General features: G+C 39.4%; 2 gene segments (V, D, J or C); both read right to left on the bottom strand.

The window, feature by feature from the left end:
• Positions 1-22833, bottom strand: part of LOC116541450 — a 544521-nt gene that overhangs the window by 473697 nt on the left and 47991 nt on the right.
• On the bottom strand, positions 18366-21969 carry LOC116541455. The segment is given in 2 exon segments: positions 18366-19189; positions 19394-21969. Coding segments are annotated over 2 exon segments (492 nt in total).

Below are 22833 nucleotides of genomic sequence, written 5' to 3'. Positions count from 1 at the left end.
ATCCCTTTATGCCCCTTTTTAGTCAAACCCTCCTTCCCACAGGAAACCATATTTTTACTTCCATCACCATAGTTTAGTTTTTTTTCTTGAATTTCATATAACTTGGTATTATGCAGTATTTTGGGGGAAGGGCTTGGTATCCATTGCTTAATGTAGGTTTTAGAAATTTATTAATATTGTGTGTATATCAGTCAGTGATTCCTTTTTATGTCCTGTTGATGGACATTTAAGTTGTTTCCAATATGGCAAACGTAAATGAGGTGTTTACCAAATTTCTAATGTGGATCATTTGTGGGCCTATGCTTTCACTTATCTTTGCTAAATATCTGTGAGTGTTCTTGCTGGGCCATTGCAAGACCCCGAAGTGATTGTGCCATTTTACATTCTCACCAGCACTGTGTGAAATGTCTAGTTGCTCCACATATTTGCCAATATTGGGGTTGTCACATGGCTTGTTTTTAGTGGGGATGAATGGCATGTGAATGTAGATTTTACTTGTATCTCCCTAATGATCTATGATGTTTTGCATATTTTACAGATTTGTCTTAGTCTATTTGGGTCACTATGACAAAATATCATAGATACGTGGCCTATAAACAACAGAAAATTATGTATCACGGTTCTGGAGGAAGCAAACTCGAAGGTCAAGCTCCTGGAAGATTCAGTGCCTAGTGAGGGCCTGCTTTCAGGTTGATAGTCATCTTTTCAGCGTCCTCACATGGTCAAAAAAGCAAGGAAGCTCTCTGTGATCTCTTTTATATGGGCATTATTCTCATTACCTAATCACCCCCTAAAGGCTGCACCTCCAAATACCATCTTGGGAATTAGGTTCTGTCATAAGTTTGCTTAATGTGGTTCCTACCTTGGCATCCATTGTCAGGCCTAACATAAGTCATACTTCATCACCTTTGACCTAGTTAGAACTTCCCCTCCCTTTGTGGTTGTTCTTCATTCCACTGACCCAAAATTCACACATTCCACAGATGCTGACCATGATTAATCTAATGGCCAATGCCCGAGTCATGTATATAATTTCTTCCCTTCTTATGTGTTTTCTTTAAACTAAACAGTCCTCAACACTGATGGATAAGCCTAAGGGATAATACCCATGAACCTTAATCAGGGTATAGTCCCACAGGCCTCTCTCTCCTTCTGTCTCTCTCTCTCTTTCTCTCCCTCCACCTACTGGTTGAGTGCTCTATTGCCTCCAAACTTCCCATCAGCCTCCCATTGACACCTGAAACCTCTTTGACCTGTGAGTAATAAATTCCTTCTATTTTATGCATTTTGGTTTCATGTCCTTATACAGTATGTTGGGAGAAGGGCCTGGTTTCTATCACTCAACATTAGGTTTTAAAAATCCATTCCATTTTACCTGATCCATACACCTGAACCTAATTTTTCCCCTAGTCAAGGCTCTCCTAGGCAGTGGTTATCTTGGCTTATGGCCACTCTCAGGAGAGACATCTCGAGCCCAAATTAAAAAGACATAAATTAAAATCACAAAAGATTTCCACATATAAATTTTGGGGGGGCACAAACATTCAATCTATAGCAGTACTCAGTGATCCCATTTATGTATTTTATTACTGTGCAATTTCTAATTGTTAATTTATGGAAATGTCTTAAATATATTCTGGAAATAATATTTTTTCAGCTATATCTTTCTTGAATATTTTTTCAGACTTTGGATTGCTAATTGGTTTTCTTTTTTTTAAACACCTCAGAAAAACTTTATTGAATATGAAATTTAAAATACAGATCCATATTATGGTACCACAAAGCTTAATTTTTTTTCTTTTTTTATTATTATTATAACTTTAAGTTCTGGGATACATGTGCAGAATGTGCAGGTTTGTTATATAGGTATACATGTGCCATAGTGGTTTGCTGCTTCCAGCTTTTTGCCCAATCTATATGATATTGGCTGAGAGTTTGTCATAAATAGCTCTTATTATTTTGAGATATGGTCCATCAATACCTAGTTTATTGAGAATTTATAACCTAAAAGGCTGTTGAATTTTGTTGAAGGCCTTCTCTGCATCTATTGAGATAATCGTGTGGTTTTTGTCATTGGTTTTGTTTAAGTGATGGATTACATTTATTGATTTATGTTTGTTGAACCAGCCTTGCATCCCAGAGATGAAGCCGACTTGATCGTGGTGTTTAGGCTTTCTGATGTGCTGCTGGATTCCATTTGCCAGTATTTTATTGAGGATTTTTGCACCAATGTTCATCAGAAATATTGGTCTGAAATTTTCTTTTTTGTTTTTGTGTTTCTGCCAGGTTTTGGTATCAGGATGATGCTGGCCTCATAAAATGAGTTAGGGAGGAGCCCCTCTTTTTCTATTGTTTGGAAGAGTTTCAGAATGGATGGCATCACCTCCTCTTTGTACCTCTGGTAGAATTCGGCTGTGAATCTGAATTTTTTTTTTTTGATTGGGCTTTTTTTGGTTGGTATACTATTAATTACTGCCTCAATTTCAGAGCTTATTATTGGTCTATTCAGGGATTCAACTTCTTTCTGGTTTAGTCTTGGGAAATTGTATGTGTCCAGAAATTTAACCATTTCTTCTAGATTTTCTACTTTATTTGCATAGAGGTGTTTATAGTATTCTCTGATGGTAGTTTCTACTTCTGTGGGATCACTGGTGATATCCCCTTTATCATTTTTTATTGTGTGTATTTGATTCTTCTTTCTTTTCTTCTTTATTAGTCTGGCTAGTAGTCTATCAATTTTGTTAATTTTTTCAAAAACCAGCTCCTCGATTCATCAATTTTTTGAAGGGTTTTTCATGTCTATCTTCTCAGTTCTGCTCTGATCTTAATTATTTCTTGTCTTCTGCTAGCTTTTGAATTTGTTTGCTCTTGCTTCTCTGGTTCTTTTAATTGTGATGTTAGGGTCTCAATTTTAGGTCCTTCCCATTTTCTCCTGAGGGCATTTAGGCTATAAATTTCCCTCTAAACACTGCTTTAGCTGGGTCCCAAAGATTCTGGTATAATGTGTGTTTGTTCTCATTAGTTTCAAAGAACTTATTTATTTTTGTCTTACTTTTCTTATTTCCCCAGCAGTGATTCAGAATCAGGTTGTTCAGTTTCCATGTAGTTGTGTGGTTTTGTTCTTAATCCTGAGATCAAATTTGATTGCACTGTGGTCTGAGAGCCTGTTTTCTATGATTTCCATTCTTTTGCATTTGCTGAGAAGTGTTTTACTTCCGATTATGTGGTCAATTTTAGAATAAGTGTGATGTGATGAGAAGAATGTATATTCTGTTGTTTGGGGTGGAGAGTTCTGTAGATGTCTATTAGGTCTGCTTGGTCCAGAGCTGAGTTCAAGTCCTGAATACCGTTGTTAATTCTCTGTCTCACTGATATGTCTAATATTGACAATGGGATGTTAAAGTCTCCCACTATTATTGTGTGGGAGTCTAAGTCTCTTTGTAGGTCTCTAAGTACTTGCTTTATGTATCTGGGTGCTCCTGAATTTGGTGCTTTTATATTTAGGATAGTTAGCTCTTCTTGTTGCATTGATCCCTTTACCATTATGTAATGATTTTCTTAATACTGTCTTTTGATGAGCACCATTTTAAAATTTTGTTCATGTCCTGTCAGTTTTTCTTTTTTGGTTAGTATATTTTGTATATATAGTTTTAAGTATACTAGTTAATATATTCCATATATATATAAATATATATATATGTATATATATTTCTCTCTCCTAAACTTATATATCTCAATTGTATTGTGTACAATTTCTATTAAATTCACTGGTATTTTTTATTATATTTATTTTAAAGTACATAAGATAAATCCAACACCTGGGTCATCTCTTTTTGGGCTTGTTTTTATTAATTGCTTTCTTTTTTGAACATGAGTCACATTTTTGCATGTATGGTTTAATCTCCCAGTAGTTCTTTTTTTTTAATTTATTTATTATACTTTAAGTTCTGGGGTACATGTGCAGATCATGCAGGTTTGTTACATAGGTGTGCATGTGCCATGGTGGTGGTTTGCTGCATCCATCGCCCCGTCATCTACAGTAAGTATTTCTCCTAATGCTATTCTTTGTACTTCTTGTATTTGAATAGACCATTTCTTTTAATAATTTTTTAATTTATTTTTTATTCATTTGTGAGGTTTTTTATATCATTTTTTTCCCCTCTTGAGGATGTGACTTTGATTATAGTTTATTGTAATCCAGTTTGGCTCTGGGTGCTTTCAGAGGTGGATTCTGTATGAGTTCCTTGGTTACAGAGTCTTTGTACGATGGCTTTCTTGGATGCTGGTTGTAGTAACAGTGTTCTCAGTATGTGAGCAGGTTCATTGTCTCCTGTGGGGTTTGAATGGCAGAGGTCCCTTGGAGCTTGTCGTATTCTCCTGTGGTGTGCACCTTTTTATTTATTCACTTTTTCCCCCAGTATTTTATTCACTGGGTGGAACAGTTCAGGCTTCAGGCCAGTAGGAGATGTCCAAGGGGGAAAAAAACAACTGTGGCTAAAGCAGGTGGGTAAATGCAATATTTAGTGGTGTACAGAGGTCCTAGCCTTGACAGAAGCAACTGGGGGAACTCTTAGTAAAATGCACTGAGTCCTTTTCAAGGGGAAGGGAGAGAGCCACATCAGCTCCCCTGCCAATCGAGCAAGAAGGTGATCTACCTCCCAGTCATACTCCTGACCCAGTGTTCCAGCTATACAGATCATATAGGCACTTCTTCTTCACCTACAAGAGTGCTGATCTTCCTTGCAGACAGGGATTGTGACTCTCCCCCTTGTGTAAGCCTGAACCTGGAAGGCATTTTTCCTGTGGGGATGCAATTACCCTGAAGTATTCCAGAAAGGTTGTCGACAGATGCACTGACACTGAGCTTCTGTGGGAGAAGCTCCAGATGTGTATGCAGTGGTGGATGAGGAGGGAAAAGAATTCTGCTTTTCAAGACCCTTCACTAGCTCAGGGGCTGCCTGACTATTGAGTTAGAGCCATAAGCTTTCCCTGCTAAGTCCAGCACTGCACCTGTGCCTCTGTTGAAAGAAACTTCCCAGAAGCAGAAAATTCTGGGACTCAAGTCCTGTCATCTGGATTCTTTTGTCCCACAGGGTGCTCCCTTGATGTGGTACACCCCCTTTTCCCCTAGAAGTAGGAGTCCCTGAGAGCAAGACTACTCTGAATGCTGCCACTTCTCTGGGTCTGGCCACAAATGCTGCTGCAATCAAGGCTGGGGCTGCAGAATGTCTGCAAGGGATCTAGTGATGTGACCTGTTCTCAAGTCTCCCAGAAGTGGGTACCAGCACCAGCTCTGATGGGAGTGGCAGGGTAGTGACTTAGGCTCTGAAGGATTGCTTGGTTATGAATAGCCTTAGCATGTTGGCTTTCTCAGGTACCAGCTATACCAGTAATGAACTGATCATGTGGACAGACTGAGGACCTCCTGGTTAGCCAGGGTGATATAGGCAATGGTGATAGTTGAGGTCACACTCAAGTTTCCCCCTTCTTGGTGCTGTTTTATTCTCCCTACAAATGCTGTAAAGGACTGTGTTGGTTGGCCTCCAGCCAGGAGATAGTGCTTGCAAAGGGGCGCCAACTGTGGTAATAAGGGTGGGATTTGTGCTAGCTTTATGTTACCGGGAGAGGTACTCTTGTGTCTGAGGCAATGGGAAGGGCCACAGAGCTCCCAAAAGACTCTGTCCTTTGTGTTAAGCAATCAGAGCTGGTGGAGGGGCAAAGCTAGCTGGGGGCTAGGTCAGGGAAGTCCATGTTCCATGTGCTGGCACAAGCTGGCACTAGCAGAGGAGCACAGCTACCTCTGTTGCACAGAAAGCACTTCCTCACATGGACTTTTTCACAAGGGGAGTGAGGAGTAGCAGGCAGTAGTAAGCCTCATTCAGCCCCCACACACTTGGCAAGGCAGGTCTCACACCTGCAGTGTGTCACCATCAGCAGCTAGCTGGATTTCAGGCAGCCTGTGCTCAGAACTCAAAGCTTTTCCAGGCCATAAGCCTTCCTCATAGAGACAGAAATTGTGATTTTCAGGCTATTCCTTTCCTGATTCAGCTGCAAAGCAGGGGCGTTTATCTCCTGTGCTCATGGTTACAGTACACTTTCTGCTTGTCCTTCAGCTCTGGCCAAGGGGATTTATCCCCACTTGAGATTATACTGCAAATCTCAGTTGGGAGCTTCTCTCAACTACCACTTGAGCTACCTTGCAGACGTCTGCGAGGTCCCCTGTGAGGATCAGAAATGGCCTCCCTCTGGTCCCCACTGGGGACCGGGAATGTATGCAAAGCACATCCCAATGATGCTCCTTCTCATGTACCGCCTGCAGCTCACTAAATCAGCTCCAGGGCTTGGTAGGATTAAGACTTGCCCCGTGGCCTGGATTGCCAGGTTCCCCAGTGGGCATGTGTATCCCAGAAGCAGTTTCTAGACCTATCACACTCTGGGGACTTATTTTCGTCCTGGCTCACAGTGCAGCCTGCAACCTGCTGCTTCTTTCAAAGGGTATGTGGTTTCTTTCAGTTTTCTTGTTAAGTGTCTGTGTTGCTTCTTGGAAGAAAAGCTTACAGTGTGAGTCTCTACACACTATTTTGTCTTTCCAAATGGGAGAGGCATGCTGACAATGCCTCCAATCCACCATCTTGGAGAAAACAAAAACCAAAAAGAATCTTGACCCTGTTTTTATAAAATAAGTTCAAGGGTATGTAGATATCTAAGAAGAATGGAATAGGACTCTAAGAAGAAAGTACTAAACAACCATTTTATAGATTCACAGCAATTAATTGGGGCAATCTTCAATTATTACTTGCATCATTTTCTCCTTGGGTACAGATAATAATCCCAAATAATTCCAGGCACAACTTTTAAGTAGAAAAGTCTGAGGCCTCTTCCTCGCACATGTCCTTATAATTCTCATGGGACAGAGAAGGATACATCTGCCTAGAAAGTCCTCTCTACTCTCCTTTATTCCTTTACCTGAATTGGTTCTATTAAGTCCCCAAGACACAATCAGCATGCCATTTTATAAACATGCTAATGCATGTTTGAAATGTTATCTACTGTGGCTCTTCTCAAATAATCTATGATAAAGAATCAGTGTTTTCACCAATTTATCATGGACCGATACAACTGTAAAATACAACACAAATAAATTGACATTTGTTTCCTTGATAAACGTACAGCGCTACAGAAATTGATCTACAAATTAAAAAGCTGGACAAAATAAAGGAAATTTGCAGAGCTTGGACTACAGATAGTGCAGAGATAATGAAAATAAATGAAATTAGTCCAAACATTGCTTCCACTTATTTCCTGGAAGCAGTTTCTAGGCAACAGCACAGGGAGGATTAACCACAGCTCAGCGCAGCTGCCTCGTTGTGTTGAGGAATATAATAAGAGTTTGGGGATCCTAAAGCATCTAGGAATGTGTGAATAAGTGTACCAGAGAACAGAGATTTGGGGAGAGGGAAAGAGAGAGAGAGTGAGAGAGAGAGAATGAGAGATGAGGGGAGAGAGATTCAGAAGAAAACCCTGCTTCGGGAGGGGTCACTCTTTGTCTTTGGCTGATCTGTACATGTATGAGAGGGTACTCAGGCAAAGAGAAGCAACAGGTCAAATAATTTCTGGAGTTCACACAGTGCGGGGCATAGTTTGTATTCCCAGCATCCAGGATTCAAGAGACATTGTAATACATGGGGCAGGCACTAGAATCCTCAGAAAAGTGATACATTAGTAGTGAATTAAATTAGTCCCAGAATAGAGACTGTTCTGATAAAAGAAGTCTCAAAAAATCAAAATAATAAGCAAATTATTTTAATTATCAGTACAATGTCCAATGATGTCTAAAGTAATATAACGAAATCTGCATCCAACAATGTAAAATAAGTAATATCTAGCACCCAATCCAAATTATTAGGCAGGTGAAGAACCAGGAAAATAAAGTCTATTACCAGGAGAAAGAACAACAGAAAAGGAATTTTAAAATGACACAGATTATGTAATTATTATAAACGGACTTTAAAAAGTGCATATAAATACATATATATAATAAAAATGAATTCAATTGTGTAAAGAAATGTAGAAACATAGGAGGAGAAAAATGGAAGATATAAAAAATCCAAATGGAACTTGAAGAAATAAAAAATAATTTAAAAACTAATATGAAAAACAAGTTGGACAAGATTAACAGTAGATTAGAAATCACAGGAAAAAAGCTCAGAGAACTTGAAGAAAAAGCAATAGAAATAATCTAAACTGAAGTGAAGAAAAAGATTTAATAAAAAAAGAATAGTGCCCCTGAACTCTACAAAATCAAATAGTCTAAAATAGGTGTAACTGAAGCCTCAGAAGAAGAGAGGAAGGGAAAGAAAGATACTTAAAGAAATAATGGCTGAAATTTTTCATAGATACAGGGAAGAAATATAGAGAAAATTACCCCAAGGCTCATTGTAATCAAGTTTCTGAAAACCAGTAATAAAGGGAAAAATTTTAACAGTAGTTGGGGTGGCAGGATAGAAAGATGGGGAAAAACACATTAGGTTCAGGGCATCAAAACAAAGAATAACAGCCAATTTTTCATCAGAGACAAGGTATTTCAGAACAGAACTTTAAAGTGTTAAAAAAAAAAAAAACTTTAAAAGATAATTTTTTAAAGGAAAAACCATTAAACTGCATTGTGGGGCTTTTCTGTTTTTATAAATTTAACTTTTTTTTTTTGAGATGGAGTTTCGCTCTTGCTACCCAAGCTGGAGTGCAATGGCGCGATCTCAGCTCACCGCAACCTCCGCCTCCTGGGTTCAGGCAATTCTCCTGCCTCAGCCTCCTGAGTAGCTGGGATTACAGGCACGCGCCACCATGCCCAGCTAATTTTTGTATTTTTAGTAGAGATGGGGTTTCACCATGTTGACCAGGATGGTCTTGATCTCTTGACCTTGTGATCCACCCGCCTCGGCCTCCCAGAGTGCTGGGATTACAGGCGTGAGCCACCGCGCCCGGCCCCATTGTGGGGCTTTTAACTTATGCAGAATAAAAATGTGTTGACAACAATAGCACAAAGAATGGAGGTGAAATGTCGTTAAGTTTATTACACTGTGGATGAAGTAAAATATTATTCAAAGTCATATTGTGATAAGTTGAATTTGTAGTCGGTGAACCATCAGTTCTCAAACTTGTTGGTCTCAGAATCCCTTCATAGTTTTACTCAGAGATTACAAGAAGACTCTAAAGAGGTTTTGTTTATGTAGAATAGAGATAGAGGTAGAGATATATTCCACTAACCATCAGGGTGATGACCTTATCACATATCATGTAGACTGGAAACCTTGCATATACGCCTGCAAGACTTTGAAAGTAAAAAAGGAAAATAATGTCTTATTATCATTATAAAAACAGTTTTGGAATGCCAGACTCCCTGAAAGGTCTGTCTAGGGTTCCCTGGACCATACTTGGATGACAGCAGCCTTACATCTTTAGCCTTATGAGAAATAGGTAACCTAACCTTAGTAACTTGATTTTTGAAATGCCGTCTTTTTTACTTTTTGTCACATCATTGTTTTAATTTAAGCGATTATTTTCTTTTACAATGCCAGGTTTAGATGCTTACTATTATTACACAGTTCTCTTCATTATAGAGGCATTTATTTTATTATAGCTGTCTCCTATTTGTTTTATTAGGGATTTCAGGAATCTCAGTTAAAAGTTCTGTTTGCTCAACATCTGTTGGCCTATTTGCCTAGCGCTTTTAAAATTATTTGTGCTAATGAAACAAGACCAGCAAAAGATTTAAAAGGGCCAATTTCATAGCTCATCATTTCTCTAGGATTGGATTTACTTTATGCAAGGTATGGTTGCATTATAGTAATAAGTTAAAGCATAGTTCCCTGCTTACATAAACCATTTTAAAGCATTGGGACTTTGATACTGAGGACTGCTATAGTATTTTTTACACAGGCTCTGATGGGAAGTGCTGTCAATATAGTAACAATAGCTATGGCAAAAATAAATTGAACATAAAAGTAATCTTCAAATAATAAATATTTATCCTAAATGAATTTTCTCACCAATTAAAATTGCTTAGACACTTCAACTCTTAGTAAAATTATGCTCTTGAGTACAGTTACTATACTGACAAGATTCTCTGGCTAGGCAGATCATCTAGCTGCTCTTACATGATTATGCATGCTCAGGCATCCCTAAACTCGCTTATTCCAGAAATTCAGACTTAAATGACATGTAAAGTTCTGCAAAACAACAATAACACAAACCAAAACGAACATGATTCCTACCTCAAATTGTTTTCACTTGAGTGAAGAGCAGATAGCAAAGCAAATCCTATTCCGTGCCTATACTCCCGTTAGCCCAGGCACAGGCATTTGGAATGAAGGGACAGACTTAAAATCTATACTGGACGTATTTAGCGCTAGGCAAATAAAGACTGTGTGAATATCTTCTTTACAAAGTTGAGATTTATTTTGGTCCTTCTATGTCCCTCTCTTTTCTTAGCCTTCCTATCTAGACGTTTAACCTCCAGTGCTCAGGTGTCTAACACCTGAGTGTGTGGGAGTCAAGAATGTTAGGGTAGAAGGCAGCGTTTACCTTCAGTCTGGGGTGTCTAGACGTCCACCTAGTTTGTTCCCCATTCTTTCAGTTTCATCACATTAGTTCTCTGGCTACCTTCCAGAAAGATTTAGTATAGTATAGCCTTTGGAATAAATAAAATTAAGTTTTATACTAATATATTTTAAATTCTATTGAGCTGGGCTTCAAAATCAAAAAGTTCTCCATTTTGCTTACCAGCTGAATTATTAGAGGAGTGGTTTCTGGAATTTGATCACTTTGAAACTTATTTCATTGTGATTCATTTGTAGTTCTTGAAGTCCATTGCCATCACCTCTGACAGCATACTTTGAAATTTTTCAGTATGGAGCCTAGGATATAAAGGTAAAATTAAGGCTACTTTGACCTTTAAAAAACTCCTTTTCTTGTCTCTTCCTTACTTCCAAAAGCAGATTTTTTGGAGAGGTAGTGATTGTTTCTTTCTACAATTCGGTTTTTGCTACAGAAGTCCCGTAGAGCAGAAGTGGTACAGCTATGTCAGTCCTTGAGCCTGGTGGGAACAATGTTAAAATAAAATCACTCAGCTGTACAGAGCCCATAAATGTCTTGTCCAGTATTGTGAAAAAAACAAAAGTATAAGCACATTTACAAAAAAATGTATATTGGGGGAGATAATGTATATACTCATAATCACGTAATTGGGTATAGAGAGCTTGGGGGAAAAGAGTGAGCATTGCCCTTGGCTGAGCACACTGGTTTAGGTCACTTCACTTCTCTGAACCTCAGTTTTAATCTACAAAAGGAGATTAATTCTTTGTACCTTACCTTGTTCACAATGTTATTATAAAGAGTGAATGAGATAATGCTTATGAAAGTCCATTGTAAAATTAAGTGAACTATGTTTTTAAAATATACATAAAATATATACAAATATATTTCAAAAAACAAAAATATTTTTTGGAAAAAATTGATTTTTTTTTACAAAATTCTTGGGTAATTTATCAGAAAGGAGACATCACTGTGGGCTGGGGTGAGTAGAAAATTCTTCACAAGATAATAATGGTCTGAGATCGTCTCTAGGACCAGGAGGAAGAATGATGGTAAGCATTCAGACAGGTGTGATGATGAAAGTAAAGGACTATGGGCAGAGCTATTAATGGAGGATAGTAAATGTTTCCCAACCTCATTCACAAATTAGACTTAATCTGATGAAGCAGGAAGTTCATAACTACTGCAGAGGCCATGAAGAGCTACACCATGAGTTTTAATTAACCTTACTTCTACAGGAAAAAGATAAGTTATTGAAGGTTGTTAAACAGAGGACTGATGTGATTGATGCTGTGTTTCTTAAAAGAATAAGTCATTTGTGGGGTAAGGGAATGCATTTTGGGGAAAAAGTGCTGGAAGGAGGGACGCCAGTTAAAAGCCTGTTACAGAAAACCAGGTGTAACATACTTGTACTAGTCCATTTTCACACTGCTATAAAGAACTACTTGAGACTGGGTATTATGAAGAAAAGAGGTTTAATTGACTCACAATTCTGTAGGCTACACTGGAAGCCTGGATGGGGAGGCCTCAGGAAACTCAGGAAATCATGGCAGAAGGCAAAGGAGAAGCAGGTACATTTTCACAAGGCCAGCAGAAGGGGGAGAGAGAGAGGGAGAGCAAAGTGGGAGGTGCCACACACCTTCAAACAATCAGATCTCTTGAGAACTCTATCACAAGAGAGCACTAGGGGGATGGTGCTAAAGCATTAGAAGCCGCCTCCATGATCCAGTCACCTCCCACCAGACCCCACCTCCAACACTGGGAATTGCAATTCAACATTAGATTTGGCTGGGGACACAGAGCAAAACCATATCAATACCAAAGGTCTAAACTCAGAGCAGTAATTACCAAGCTACACAGGGCAGTTCAAATCCATCTAATAACATATTAGATTCTACAACCTGGGAGCAAAGCATCTTTTTAAACATGTAGCTCAGTCTTTTATTGAGAAAACAAATATGAAGTATGTTTTAAATGAGGGCTAATCTGAAGGGCAATGGGGATATAAAGATGGATTGAATAAGAACTGCATTGTCAAAATTAGTCAATGGGATGAATAAGATTTCTTTTTAAAAGTTCTGAAGTATAATATTGATTCAGAAAAGTGCACAAAACTTAAATGTAGAGCTTGGTAAATTTTCACGAAGTGAAATCATCTATGTAACTAGCGCCCAAACTGAGAAACAGCATTGCCAACATCCAGAAGCCTCCCTTGTACTCTTTCTCAGTCACTATCACCCTGTAAAGATCACTCCTCCCCGCAGTCTCCTGACTTGCAACTTCATAGCTTAGTTTTGCCTTTTTTAATAAATTTCTTTTGTTTGCATTTTTCACTCAATAATATTTTTGTGATTCAATCTGCCTTGAGCATATGGCAAATTTATTCATTCTCATTGCTGGATAGTATTTCATTATCGTAATTTATTTATCTTTGAAACTGCTGATGTATATCTGAGTTGTTTTCCAGTTTTAAGGTATTATGGTGAAACCCTGTCTCTACTAAATATACAAAACTTAATTTTTTTTTCTTTTTTTGGCAGAGTCCCACTCTGTTGCCCAGGCTGGAGTGCGGTGGTGGGCTCACTGCAATCTCCACCTCCCAGGTTCAAGTGATTATCTGCCTCAGCCTCTGGAGTAGCTGGGATTACAGGCGTGTGCCACCACACCCGGCTAATTTTTGTATTTTCAGTAGAGACAGAGTTTCACCATGTTAGCCAGTATGGTCTCTATCTCCTGAACTCGTGATCTGCCCCCACAGCCTCCCAAAGTACTGGGATTACAGGCATGAGCCACCGTGCCCGGCCATGTCCTTATTCTTGTACACGTTTTACAAATGAATATATTTAACTTTTTATTGGGAATATAGGTAGAAATGGAATTTCTTCATCGCAGGAAATGTGCATGTTCAGCTTTAGTAAATATTGCCAAATGTTTTTTGAAATTATACCAATGGACATTCCTCCAGCCGAATATGTAAACTCCTGTTGCTCCATGTCCTTGTCAATATTTAGTGTAGTCTTTTTCACTTCAACCATTGTGATCATGGTATAGTTACAGATATGAATTTTCAGAAGGATAATGCAACATTTCAAGAGGTTGCAACAAAGGTTAAAGAGTGATCGAGAAGTTTGGAGAAGGAGAGATTACACACATTGTATGTTTGCAACAGGACAGCTAGGACTTGTAAGATAAGAATGGTGACTACACGTTATCCAGGACCACTCTGCATTTTAATAGTTGTTCTTATAAATTATGAAATGACAATAATTCAGTGTCTAGGCCACATCTTCTAGACTATCAACCAGCAAAACAGATGTCTTTTCTCACCCACCTTCCTTTCAGAAAGTACAGTCATAGGAGGTTGAGACAGTTTAGCCTGCGGAGATGAGGAAAGGGCATTCTGTGCAATGGGAACAGTTTAAGCATTGACACAAATCCGTGACCAGACACAGTGCCATCCATATTACTGTTAACAAGCAGAAGAGTGAGGAGGTGTCTGTGCTTTGGGGTGGATGAAACCTCCTAGCTTCCTGGAGCAGGTTATAAATCTCCTCTCAATTGCATGACAGCTTGCATTTAAACTAAATACAGGATGAGAATATCTTCTGTGTCAATAATTACCTTATCTTACAAAATATATTAATTCAGCAATCAATAATATTTCAAGCATATTTTAAAAGTGTTTATATACTCTTAGAGTAAGAGGGGAAAATCTCCGTAACCTATATTTATTGCTTCACAAGTCATCTTTAGGTGTATATTTGCTCAAGGGGAAAATGCCATTTCTTTGTTATCTTTTATCTTGTTGTGTGGGACTTCACTGGGTTGTTTATTTCAATAGTGTGAAAGACTGAAACCAAATTGGTTTGAAGGCTGATGTGAATATTGATTACATCTTAGAGCATTTCTTCTTTGGTCTGTTAGGAAATATGGGAAATGAGAAAATGTACCTTAAATTATCTAGCTAGGGGAATTAAAGCATCCCTGCCTGTCCCCTGAATACACTTTTATGTTATATATCAGCCATGTGCAGCTTCTCTGATAGGGCCTGGGGCTTATCAGCAGGGTGGGTACTGGTGGGGGGTGGGGGACAGCTGTAAATAGGCACTCCACTGATTCACTGCCACCTTGGTGCCCCAGAGAGCCTGCAGGGGCACATTAGTGTTGGCCACTTTCCCTGTGGATAAATAGCTTATTTCCTTAGGTGTGGGTGGCAGGCCCATCTCTGTCTGACTCCATACCTGGCTTCTCCTTTATGTCCCCTGGGCTGCCACTGTTCTCCCTGTGGCCATCCTTACTACTTGGACTGAGTGGCTGGTCACTTAGTCCAGCTCCAGAGAGCTGTCATGGCCTCTCACTGTCACTCCTGATGCGGACAGGGAGATTTTTAATGCAATTTTTCTTATGTTCCAAGAACTCAGAGATGCTAAAGAACTCTGCACAGTATCTCTCACAGGTCTCCATCTCCTCCTGATGAAGCCGTTTTACTATGTGGCTTTGTCCTCTTTTGCTTCACCATCATTCCCTTGGTGATCCATTGGAGCATCCTGGGCCTCCACCACTGGCACCATTCAGGCCACATCTGTGAACTTTGGATTCAGTTGCTGCTCACCCTGGTCCCGCTCCAAGTTGGCATGCTGCGGTTTCGCCTGCTTGCACCTCTACATGGTGTGAGCATGGGGCACTGGGAGAGCCACAGTTCTGGTTGATATGTTTTTAAAGCCTCCTTTAATCTGTAGATCCCCTCACTCATTCTTTGTACATTATTGTGGGAAGAAAAAGAAACCCAGGCTGTTTGTCCTGCAGAGTTTTTCATACAATAAGTTTTGCTCGCTGTATACTTGTGATGGGTTTAATATGTTCTGCTGTCCTTTGTACTTACTAAAAATTGGCTATTGGATCTAGAGGGCAGTATTTTTTTAAATACAGCGAACAAAAACAAAGCTATTTTTCACTTCTGTGGGAAGTCTATTAGATTAAGTTACTATTTCAAGTCCACCTAATTTTTTCCCTCTGGAAGTTCTGAAAAGAGGCTGGAGGTTGTGGAATAATGTTAATGTCATTAAGAATTCTACTCTACTTCTGGGACAGTACACATTTGACAATTTACTGTTCACTCCCAAGGGTATCCAATTCTAATGGGAACCTTTCCTCTTTTCCAAAGAAAAGGAAACTTTAGTTATGAAATGAGGTGGAAAAAAATCAGTGGTAATGCTAGCATTTGGGGTTGGAGCAGCACCAAGCTGTTGAACTTGTATCTTACTGTCTGGAATAAGATAGAAATGAGGGCAAACACACAGAGGATGTAGCTAGTAAGTAGGTTGTATTAGGGGTCAGGCAGGAGTAGTTAAGAGAGAAAAGGTAAGGTTCAGTGATTATTGTATCACACATATTATGTGCTCAATATTTGCTTTCATTCTTTTATTTAAAAAAAAAAATGCTTATGACAATGGATCAGATCCAGAACAGCAGCTGTGTGAGCCAAGTGATTAAGGACCCTGGACAGCTCATTAGCTTGACCAGCTCTGTGTTGTGTGCAATGTGCTCTATTTGAACTCAGTCAAACTCTAGCCCAGGGATACTGGAACTGTTCTTCAATGAAGACATTCATCATATGCAAGATCAGAGGCTCTGAGATGTGGGGTATGAGGGTGACTAATTTCAGGGAACACCTGAAGAACTTCCCTGAAGAGAATCATTAGGAAGAAGTAGAGGCTACTTCCTAGCAATATGGTCATTATCACTGACTTTATTCACAGAGGCTGAAATAAGCCTCAGCTGTACTGCAGGCTCTGATGGCTTCATCTCCCGAGCCCCTGATCAAGAGGCTTCCTGTATTATAGCTCTTGTGCATTGGCCTGTCTACATCTAACAGCTTGTAGCCTGACTTAGGACTAGGGCAAAATGACAAAGCTTCAATCTCTGGATAACCTTTCAGGACACCCACTCTACTTAGAAGAAGAATAAGGTTTACTGCATCATTTTTGTTTATCCTCTGATGCCAAGACCCCGTGCCTAACGGCACATTATCAGGCGTACCTGTTTAATACACTTGGACAACCACACTCATTTCATTCTACTCTAGGCACCTATGAGCATTTGCATTTGCTACTCAGCTCTAGAGAGCTCTAATATTGAACCAACCTCTCCCAGTTACAATGCTCTTAGTTCCTTTAGGAACAGATGAATTATATTAACTTTACAAGGGACAACTGGAATTACTAGAAAATATGTCTCTCAACCTGCCTTAGAACTTAACAGGAGGAGCTGTGTCCTCTGGAGTTTCAGTCAGCTAGTCCAAGTTCAGCGTGACCACATGCTTGTCAAATGGGAATCTCTCATTTTTCTCATTCTCTCAAGCTGAGGAAAGAAAGTGTATCTAATGCCTTGTAAAAGAAACAATAACTTCAAATTCAAATACAAATATTTGCTTTTGAATTAGTACCTATTCTGTCCCTCCCCCCTTCTCTGCCCCTCATTCTTCCTCCTCCTCTCCCCTTCCTCCTCCTCCTTCTCATACTTCTTTCTTTTCTCCCCCTCCCCCTCTTCCTCTCCCTCTTCCTCTGCTGCCTGGATACACAGAATAGTAGTTTCTGTATATGGAAAGCAGGTGACATCCCAAGCCACTCTCCTCTCCTACCATTACATTATCATGCAATATGTGGAACAGTATAGATACATCTATAACAACTAATGTTCTTTCCCCCAAAAAAGAGGGTTAGCTCATAAGTATTAGAAATTCAAAAAGGCAGTGGACTGTGTGCTCTTGTGAGGCTAGTAAATTTTTGGAAAGGATTATTCAATAGCAACTGCCTAATTAAATCTCTACGTTTTACAAACGAGAGAACAGGGTGAGGGGAGTTATAACCTTCTTAAGATCACATAGATTGTTTGTATAAAACTTTAGTTCCCTCTGCCTACCATTCTATATTGGATATAGCCCCCTAGAACATGACCTCCATAAAGGCAGGAACCATGTCTGTCTTACTAACTATGGTTCTCCAATGCTTACTATAGCTACAAATACCTTCTCAATTAAGAATAAACTATACTTAATGTTTCTCAAGCTGGAATACACATGTGATACAGAAAATCATGAGGGAAAAACAGGTGGTCTTGAAGATTAGTTTATGTCTTGTAACTAATAATTTAAATTTTTACTTTTAAATGAATTCATACCGTAAAATGAATGGTAAATTTGCATAAATGTTAAAAATAAAATATATATACATCAAAGCCATTATGTGTCTAAACAGAACTTTTTATCTTTACCATAGGGAGTGTAATGTTCCCAGATCTTCCCATGTTTATAGGTAAGGTAGAAATCCAGTTTTTAATCTGATGTCTGTCTTCTTTTAATGTTGAAAACTCAGGTTTATAAAAACTTGTGTGGAGCAAAAGAAATGAAAATCCTTGTTCCTGAACACCTGTTGTAACAGCCAGGGAAAAATATATGTTTGGACAGGAAGTAGGCACTGGACATGCCATCTGGGCTCTGGTTGCCATGGCAGCTGTAGTTCTGGCCCTAACTACTTCTCAGCTTCAAACTGACCAGAACTCAAAGGAGAAAGGGTGAAGGCAAGATATTCAATAGGTTAGGACAAGTTCCCACCTTAAACAGCTGTCTTTGTAGGCAGCCTCTAAATGAGGGCAAAATATTTAGATACTTTTAAAAAATCATAATCAAGTCACAAAAAGAGAAGCCAGAGAAAGGAAATTTGAGGAACATTTCACATCTATTCTGATGTACAAGAGGTTGCTGGTATGATTATGGAAAGAAATCTAAATTTAATTTTTCTACCTCATTGAGTAATGACACCATTCTTAAGAAAAATCAATGACAGATATTTATATAACTTTATATTACAGATATTTAGATTAAAGAATTCTAAATAACAATTAATGCATAAATGTATGAATGATTCTGGAAACTTAACAGCTTATCAACGGAATCATCCATTTAGTCTGAAGATAATTGGATAATTTTCCACCCTTAACAAAAGCAACACAAGATGAATACATTGTTATTGCACCTTTTGTTGCATAATTCTATGTGTGATATAAAAATATGAACTATATATTCTGTCTCTATTCTAAAGAATGGAAGATACACATGCTTCTAATAAATGATATATCTAGACATTGGACGTGAATTGAACTCAGGTTTCCTTGCCAAACCACCTGTGCTGAACAGCCCCTCCTTGCTTCTTCCTGTGTGTGATGGAGTCTCTCCCCAGGGGCCCTATCTCTTGTTGAGGTTTTTGTAGGGCTCCCACAGGCACCCATCTCATTGTGGCCTCACTCAGAGCACAGAAATACACTGCTGAGTCAATGACTTGTGAGGCTGTGATGGTGAGGTTGAAGGAACTGGTGGATCTCTGGAAGTTACAAGAATACCGACCATTGATTTCATTTTGCTCATTAAAAGAGCTCTGACGAATAAGGAAAATCATTTCTCGAGTTGGTGGTTGCTTGTACCAGTATAAGTAGTAAGTAGTATCACTGGTTTCATACACACAGTCCAAGGTCACATCTTCCTTCTCCACCACGGAAATTTCAGTCTGAGCTTGAGTTACTTTCTGGGCCATGCTGGATCCTGCAGAAAATAGGGGGAAAAAATAGACTGATCCCTTATTTGTAACCCTGGGGGTAAAACGAATTAAGTGGCTTAGGACCTAGTCCTCTGATTCCATTGCCCATTACCCCTTCTTTCTAAGACTCATTAGGCTACAAAGATCTGCCTCTCTCCACATCTTTCCAAGCTAATGGGGCTGAGTCCTGTGCTGGTGGTCATCCTTACCAAGACAGATGGAGGCTATGACTGCCCTCAGCAGGCTAGCAGTCAGCATGTTCATAGCTCTTCCCAAGTGAAATGTTCCGTGCTGGGTCTCAAATCCAGATCTTAATTCTACACTTTGCACTCAAGAGGTACTAGCAAAGTTACTGGGCTGTGTGATGCTTCTGCCTTTTACAGGAAGTACAGTTAGCAGATATATGATGAGTTTGACTGTACCATGTCACATGCTTCCTATGTAAGATGGAAGATTCTAAACCGTCCTAAGTTCCAATTTTGTCTCAATATAACTTACTGGACTAGAAATATACAGTGGTAAAGTTGAATTATGGTTAGTTAATTCATCTTTGATGGAAAATGTGAGACTTACAATTTATTATGAACCATAGTGAATACATTGGATGATGTAGTTATGCACCTTTTGGTCTTACGTACATCTTTTTCTCTAGATAAAATCAAGGTGCAAAAACCACACAGAGTTTTCACTCTCTAGAAGGAAGGCAAAACTTTTGTCTCAATCTTTGTTACTACTTTGCCAGTCACGGAATCCAGCAAAAGTTATATAAGAAATAGTTTATTGTTAATAAATGATTTCACATCATATCTCCTGAGTCACCAAATCTGTTCAGTGTTTGCTACGTCAAGTAACAGCAGAGAAAAATACATACATGCTTATTTGCGTGCATATTTTTTGTGTGTAAACAAAAATAAATTCCAAAAATTCTGCTCACTGCTCAGATACAGCAGTTTCTGTTATAACTCAATATGTGTGTTCCTGAAAATCCCCCTGTTAGTCCAATTCACACACATTAATTATGGTGGAGATTAGAATAGGGAAAAACCCAAAAATATATAATTTGTAACCAGAGCATTACCAAAAACAATAGAAATCCTATTGAAATACCAGCAGAGCTCAGTCTCCACTGGCCTTTGTCCTTTGCATCACAGTCATGAAACTCCTTGCAGTCTTAAATATCAGGACTGATGTTTCATCCCTCTAGATAAGGTTCATGAAAGGTCCTATATTTACATAAGACTGGGTTCATCAAAATTTTGGGTTATAATTCTTCATAAATCTATATTTTTATTTAATTTGTGATTAGGATAAGAAAATAATGGGGGTGACTGCTTGTGGGCACAGAGTTTCTTTGTGAGGTGGTAAAAATGTTCTGGAATTAGATCACAATAATGATTGGATAACTGAATATTCTAAAACCACTGGATTACAGTCTTAAAAGATGCAGTTTAAGGTATGTGAATTATATCCCAATAATGCTATTTTTTTATGATGGAGGTGAAAATACTCATATTAATGATGGCTAAAGCGATTCTAGTGCTGCTGTGGAAAAGCAGACGGGGGGTTAGGGAACCTCCCACTATCAGGACAAACTGAGACTATCATAATATTTCAGTCTTAAAGAAGATGATCTCTATGGAACTCCAAATGCAGATTTACCATGAAGCATATTAGGCTTTGATTTTAGGGCTTCTTTCTACCCCAGTACCTAGAAACTTATATTCATAATTTAATTTTCTTTTTCTTAAAGAGAGCCCCAGAAATCAAAGAAGCATCAGGCCCCTCAAAACCTGTATCTTTATGTGTAAAACTCACAGAATCATGCAGGATACATAAAAGACAAACAAGGCTCACAGAGCTTCAGAATATTAGGAAAAGTTTCTCACGGTGAGCTACATCCCAAGAGTTTCAGTGAGGGGGACACATTTCTGTTTTGTGCTCTTTGATGTAGAGAAATATGAGATTATTTTATCCATTTGGGGGTCCCAGTGGACAAGAGTCCATGTTCATTCTCCTCTTTTTATAAACAGTCTTTCTTGGCTGCTAAATTTGATGCACTTTAAAAGGTTCATGGGCATAAATGCAATGATAAAAATAATACGTTCGTTCCTGCAGTTAAAGTCATGTCCCAAATCCGGAATTTCTCATAACACAGATCCTCAAGTCAGAAATCCAGGTCACGATTTAGTGTTACAATAAACAGCTGCCAGGCCAACAGGAAGATCGGCGCGGAGGGGTGTAAGCAGTGTGGGCACAACATGCCATGGACGCAGCCTTTACTGACTGGGCTGTTCAGAAACCACAGTGCCGATGACACAAGTAAAACCTCTCATCAGGACACTCTCCTCATAGAACTTACTCATGTAGCAGAATTTCTAAGCAACCAGAAGAGATGGAAAAGTCAAGGGAAGAGAGGATCAATGCCGCAGTCGCTGGAGATGGAGTTTCTGCAGGTGGAACTCAGCAAGACAAACAACCTTGGTCTCAATTGTAAACACAAGGGAGTAGATTCAAGGTGGCACATTAGTCCACGAACTGTTTTCCCTTAGAGTTTGTATAAACAGGTTGTGAAGTATTTCACTACAGACCAACTGAACTGTCATGTAGCAAAGTTAATGTCACTTATCAGGAATGTATGCCATCTCGGGGAAGAAGAGACATCTGGGCTGAGGACAGAGGCATTTCTCTGATAACAGAGCTTAGGTTCTGCTTTAGACTGTTCCCCCCCACCAATTCCTCTGTGGGGAGGAATCCAAGATCTCCATGATTCCTTGGCACTGAAGAATCAGAGCTGGAATACTTGGAGGAAGCCTCCAGCATAGAACCCCAGAGAGGGAAAATAATGCTGCCTCCCAAAGCGGCTCACACCCAGGCCCCACCCAGGCCCCGGGGTTTTGTGCTGGGCTCTCGCTGCAGTCCCTCCCACTGTGCCTCTCAGAGCACAGTAGTACACCGCGGAGTCCGACAGCTGCACGGAGGGCTTCTCCAGGTGGAAGGAACTGTCACTCTTGACATGACTGGCCTGAAAACCTCTGCTGTCCATCTCCTGGTTTTCTGAGCTTTTCAGGAAGAGCTGAGGCTCTTTGTTTAGATACTGGACATACCAGAATAGAAAAACTGTATACCTGCTCTCATAAGTGCAGTTTAATGTCAGAGCTGCCCCCTCAGGGAGGGTGACTGGACCTTCTGTCTGGGTCACCGAGTCTCCATAGGTCCTTCCTTAAAAAAAAGGAAAGGCTTCGTTATACTGGCAATAGAAGAGACATAGATTCCAGTTTGGAAGGGGTGAAAGGTCATCCTAAAGCTAAGGAATAGAACATCTCAGAAGTTCTGGGTAAACATTACTCACTGAATATCAACAAGATCACAAGTCCTGAGCAGGAAGCGGACAGCATGGCTGGCTGAGAAGAAGTAGAAGGTTTTGTTGAGAGATACCCCAAACCAAGAGGTATGTTTCTTTATGTGCTTGATCCTTTGGTGGGATCTTCTACAAAATCTTGACTCACGTGTTAACAGGGCAAACTGCTCGACAAGATCAGGCCGCAGGCTGGAACAAAGAGATGTGCGCAGGAACATGAAATTTGTCAAACCACAAGCTGAAGGGAGCAGCGCCCTCTTGCGGCTCTTCTATGTCGCTGAAGCCTGTGCT

Source organism: Sapajus apella, unplaced genomic scaffold, assembly GCF_009761245.1.
Source record: "Sapajus apella isolate SASKATOON/1434 unplaced genomic scaffold, GSC_monkey_1.0 scaffold151, whole genome shotgun sequence".
Taxonomy (NCBI): domain Eukaryota; kingdom Metazoa; phylum Chordata; class Mammalia; order Primates; family Cebidae; genus Sapajus; species Sapajus apella.
The sequence above is the reverse complement of the archived record's forward strand: the minus strand, read 5'-3'. Positions and strand labels throughout refer to the sequence as shown.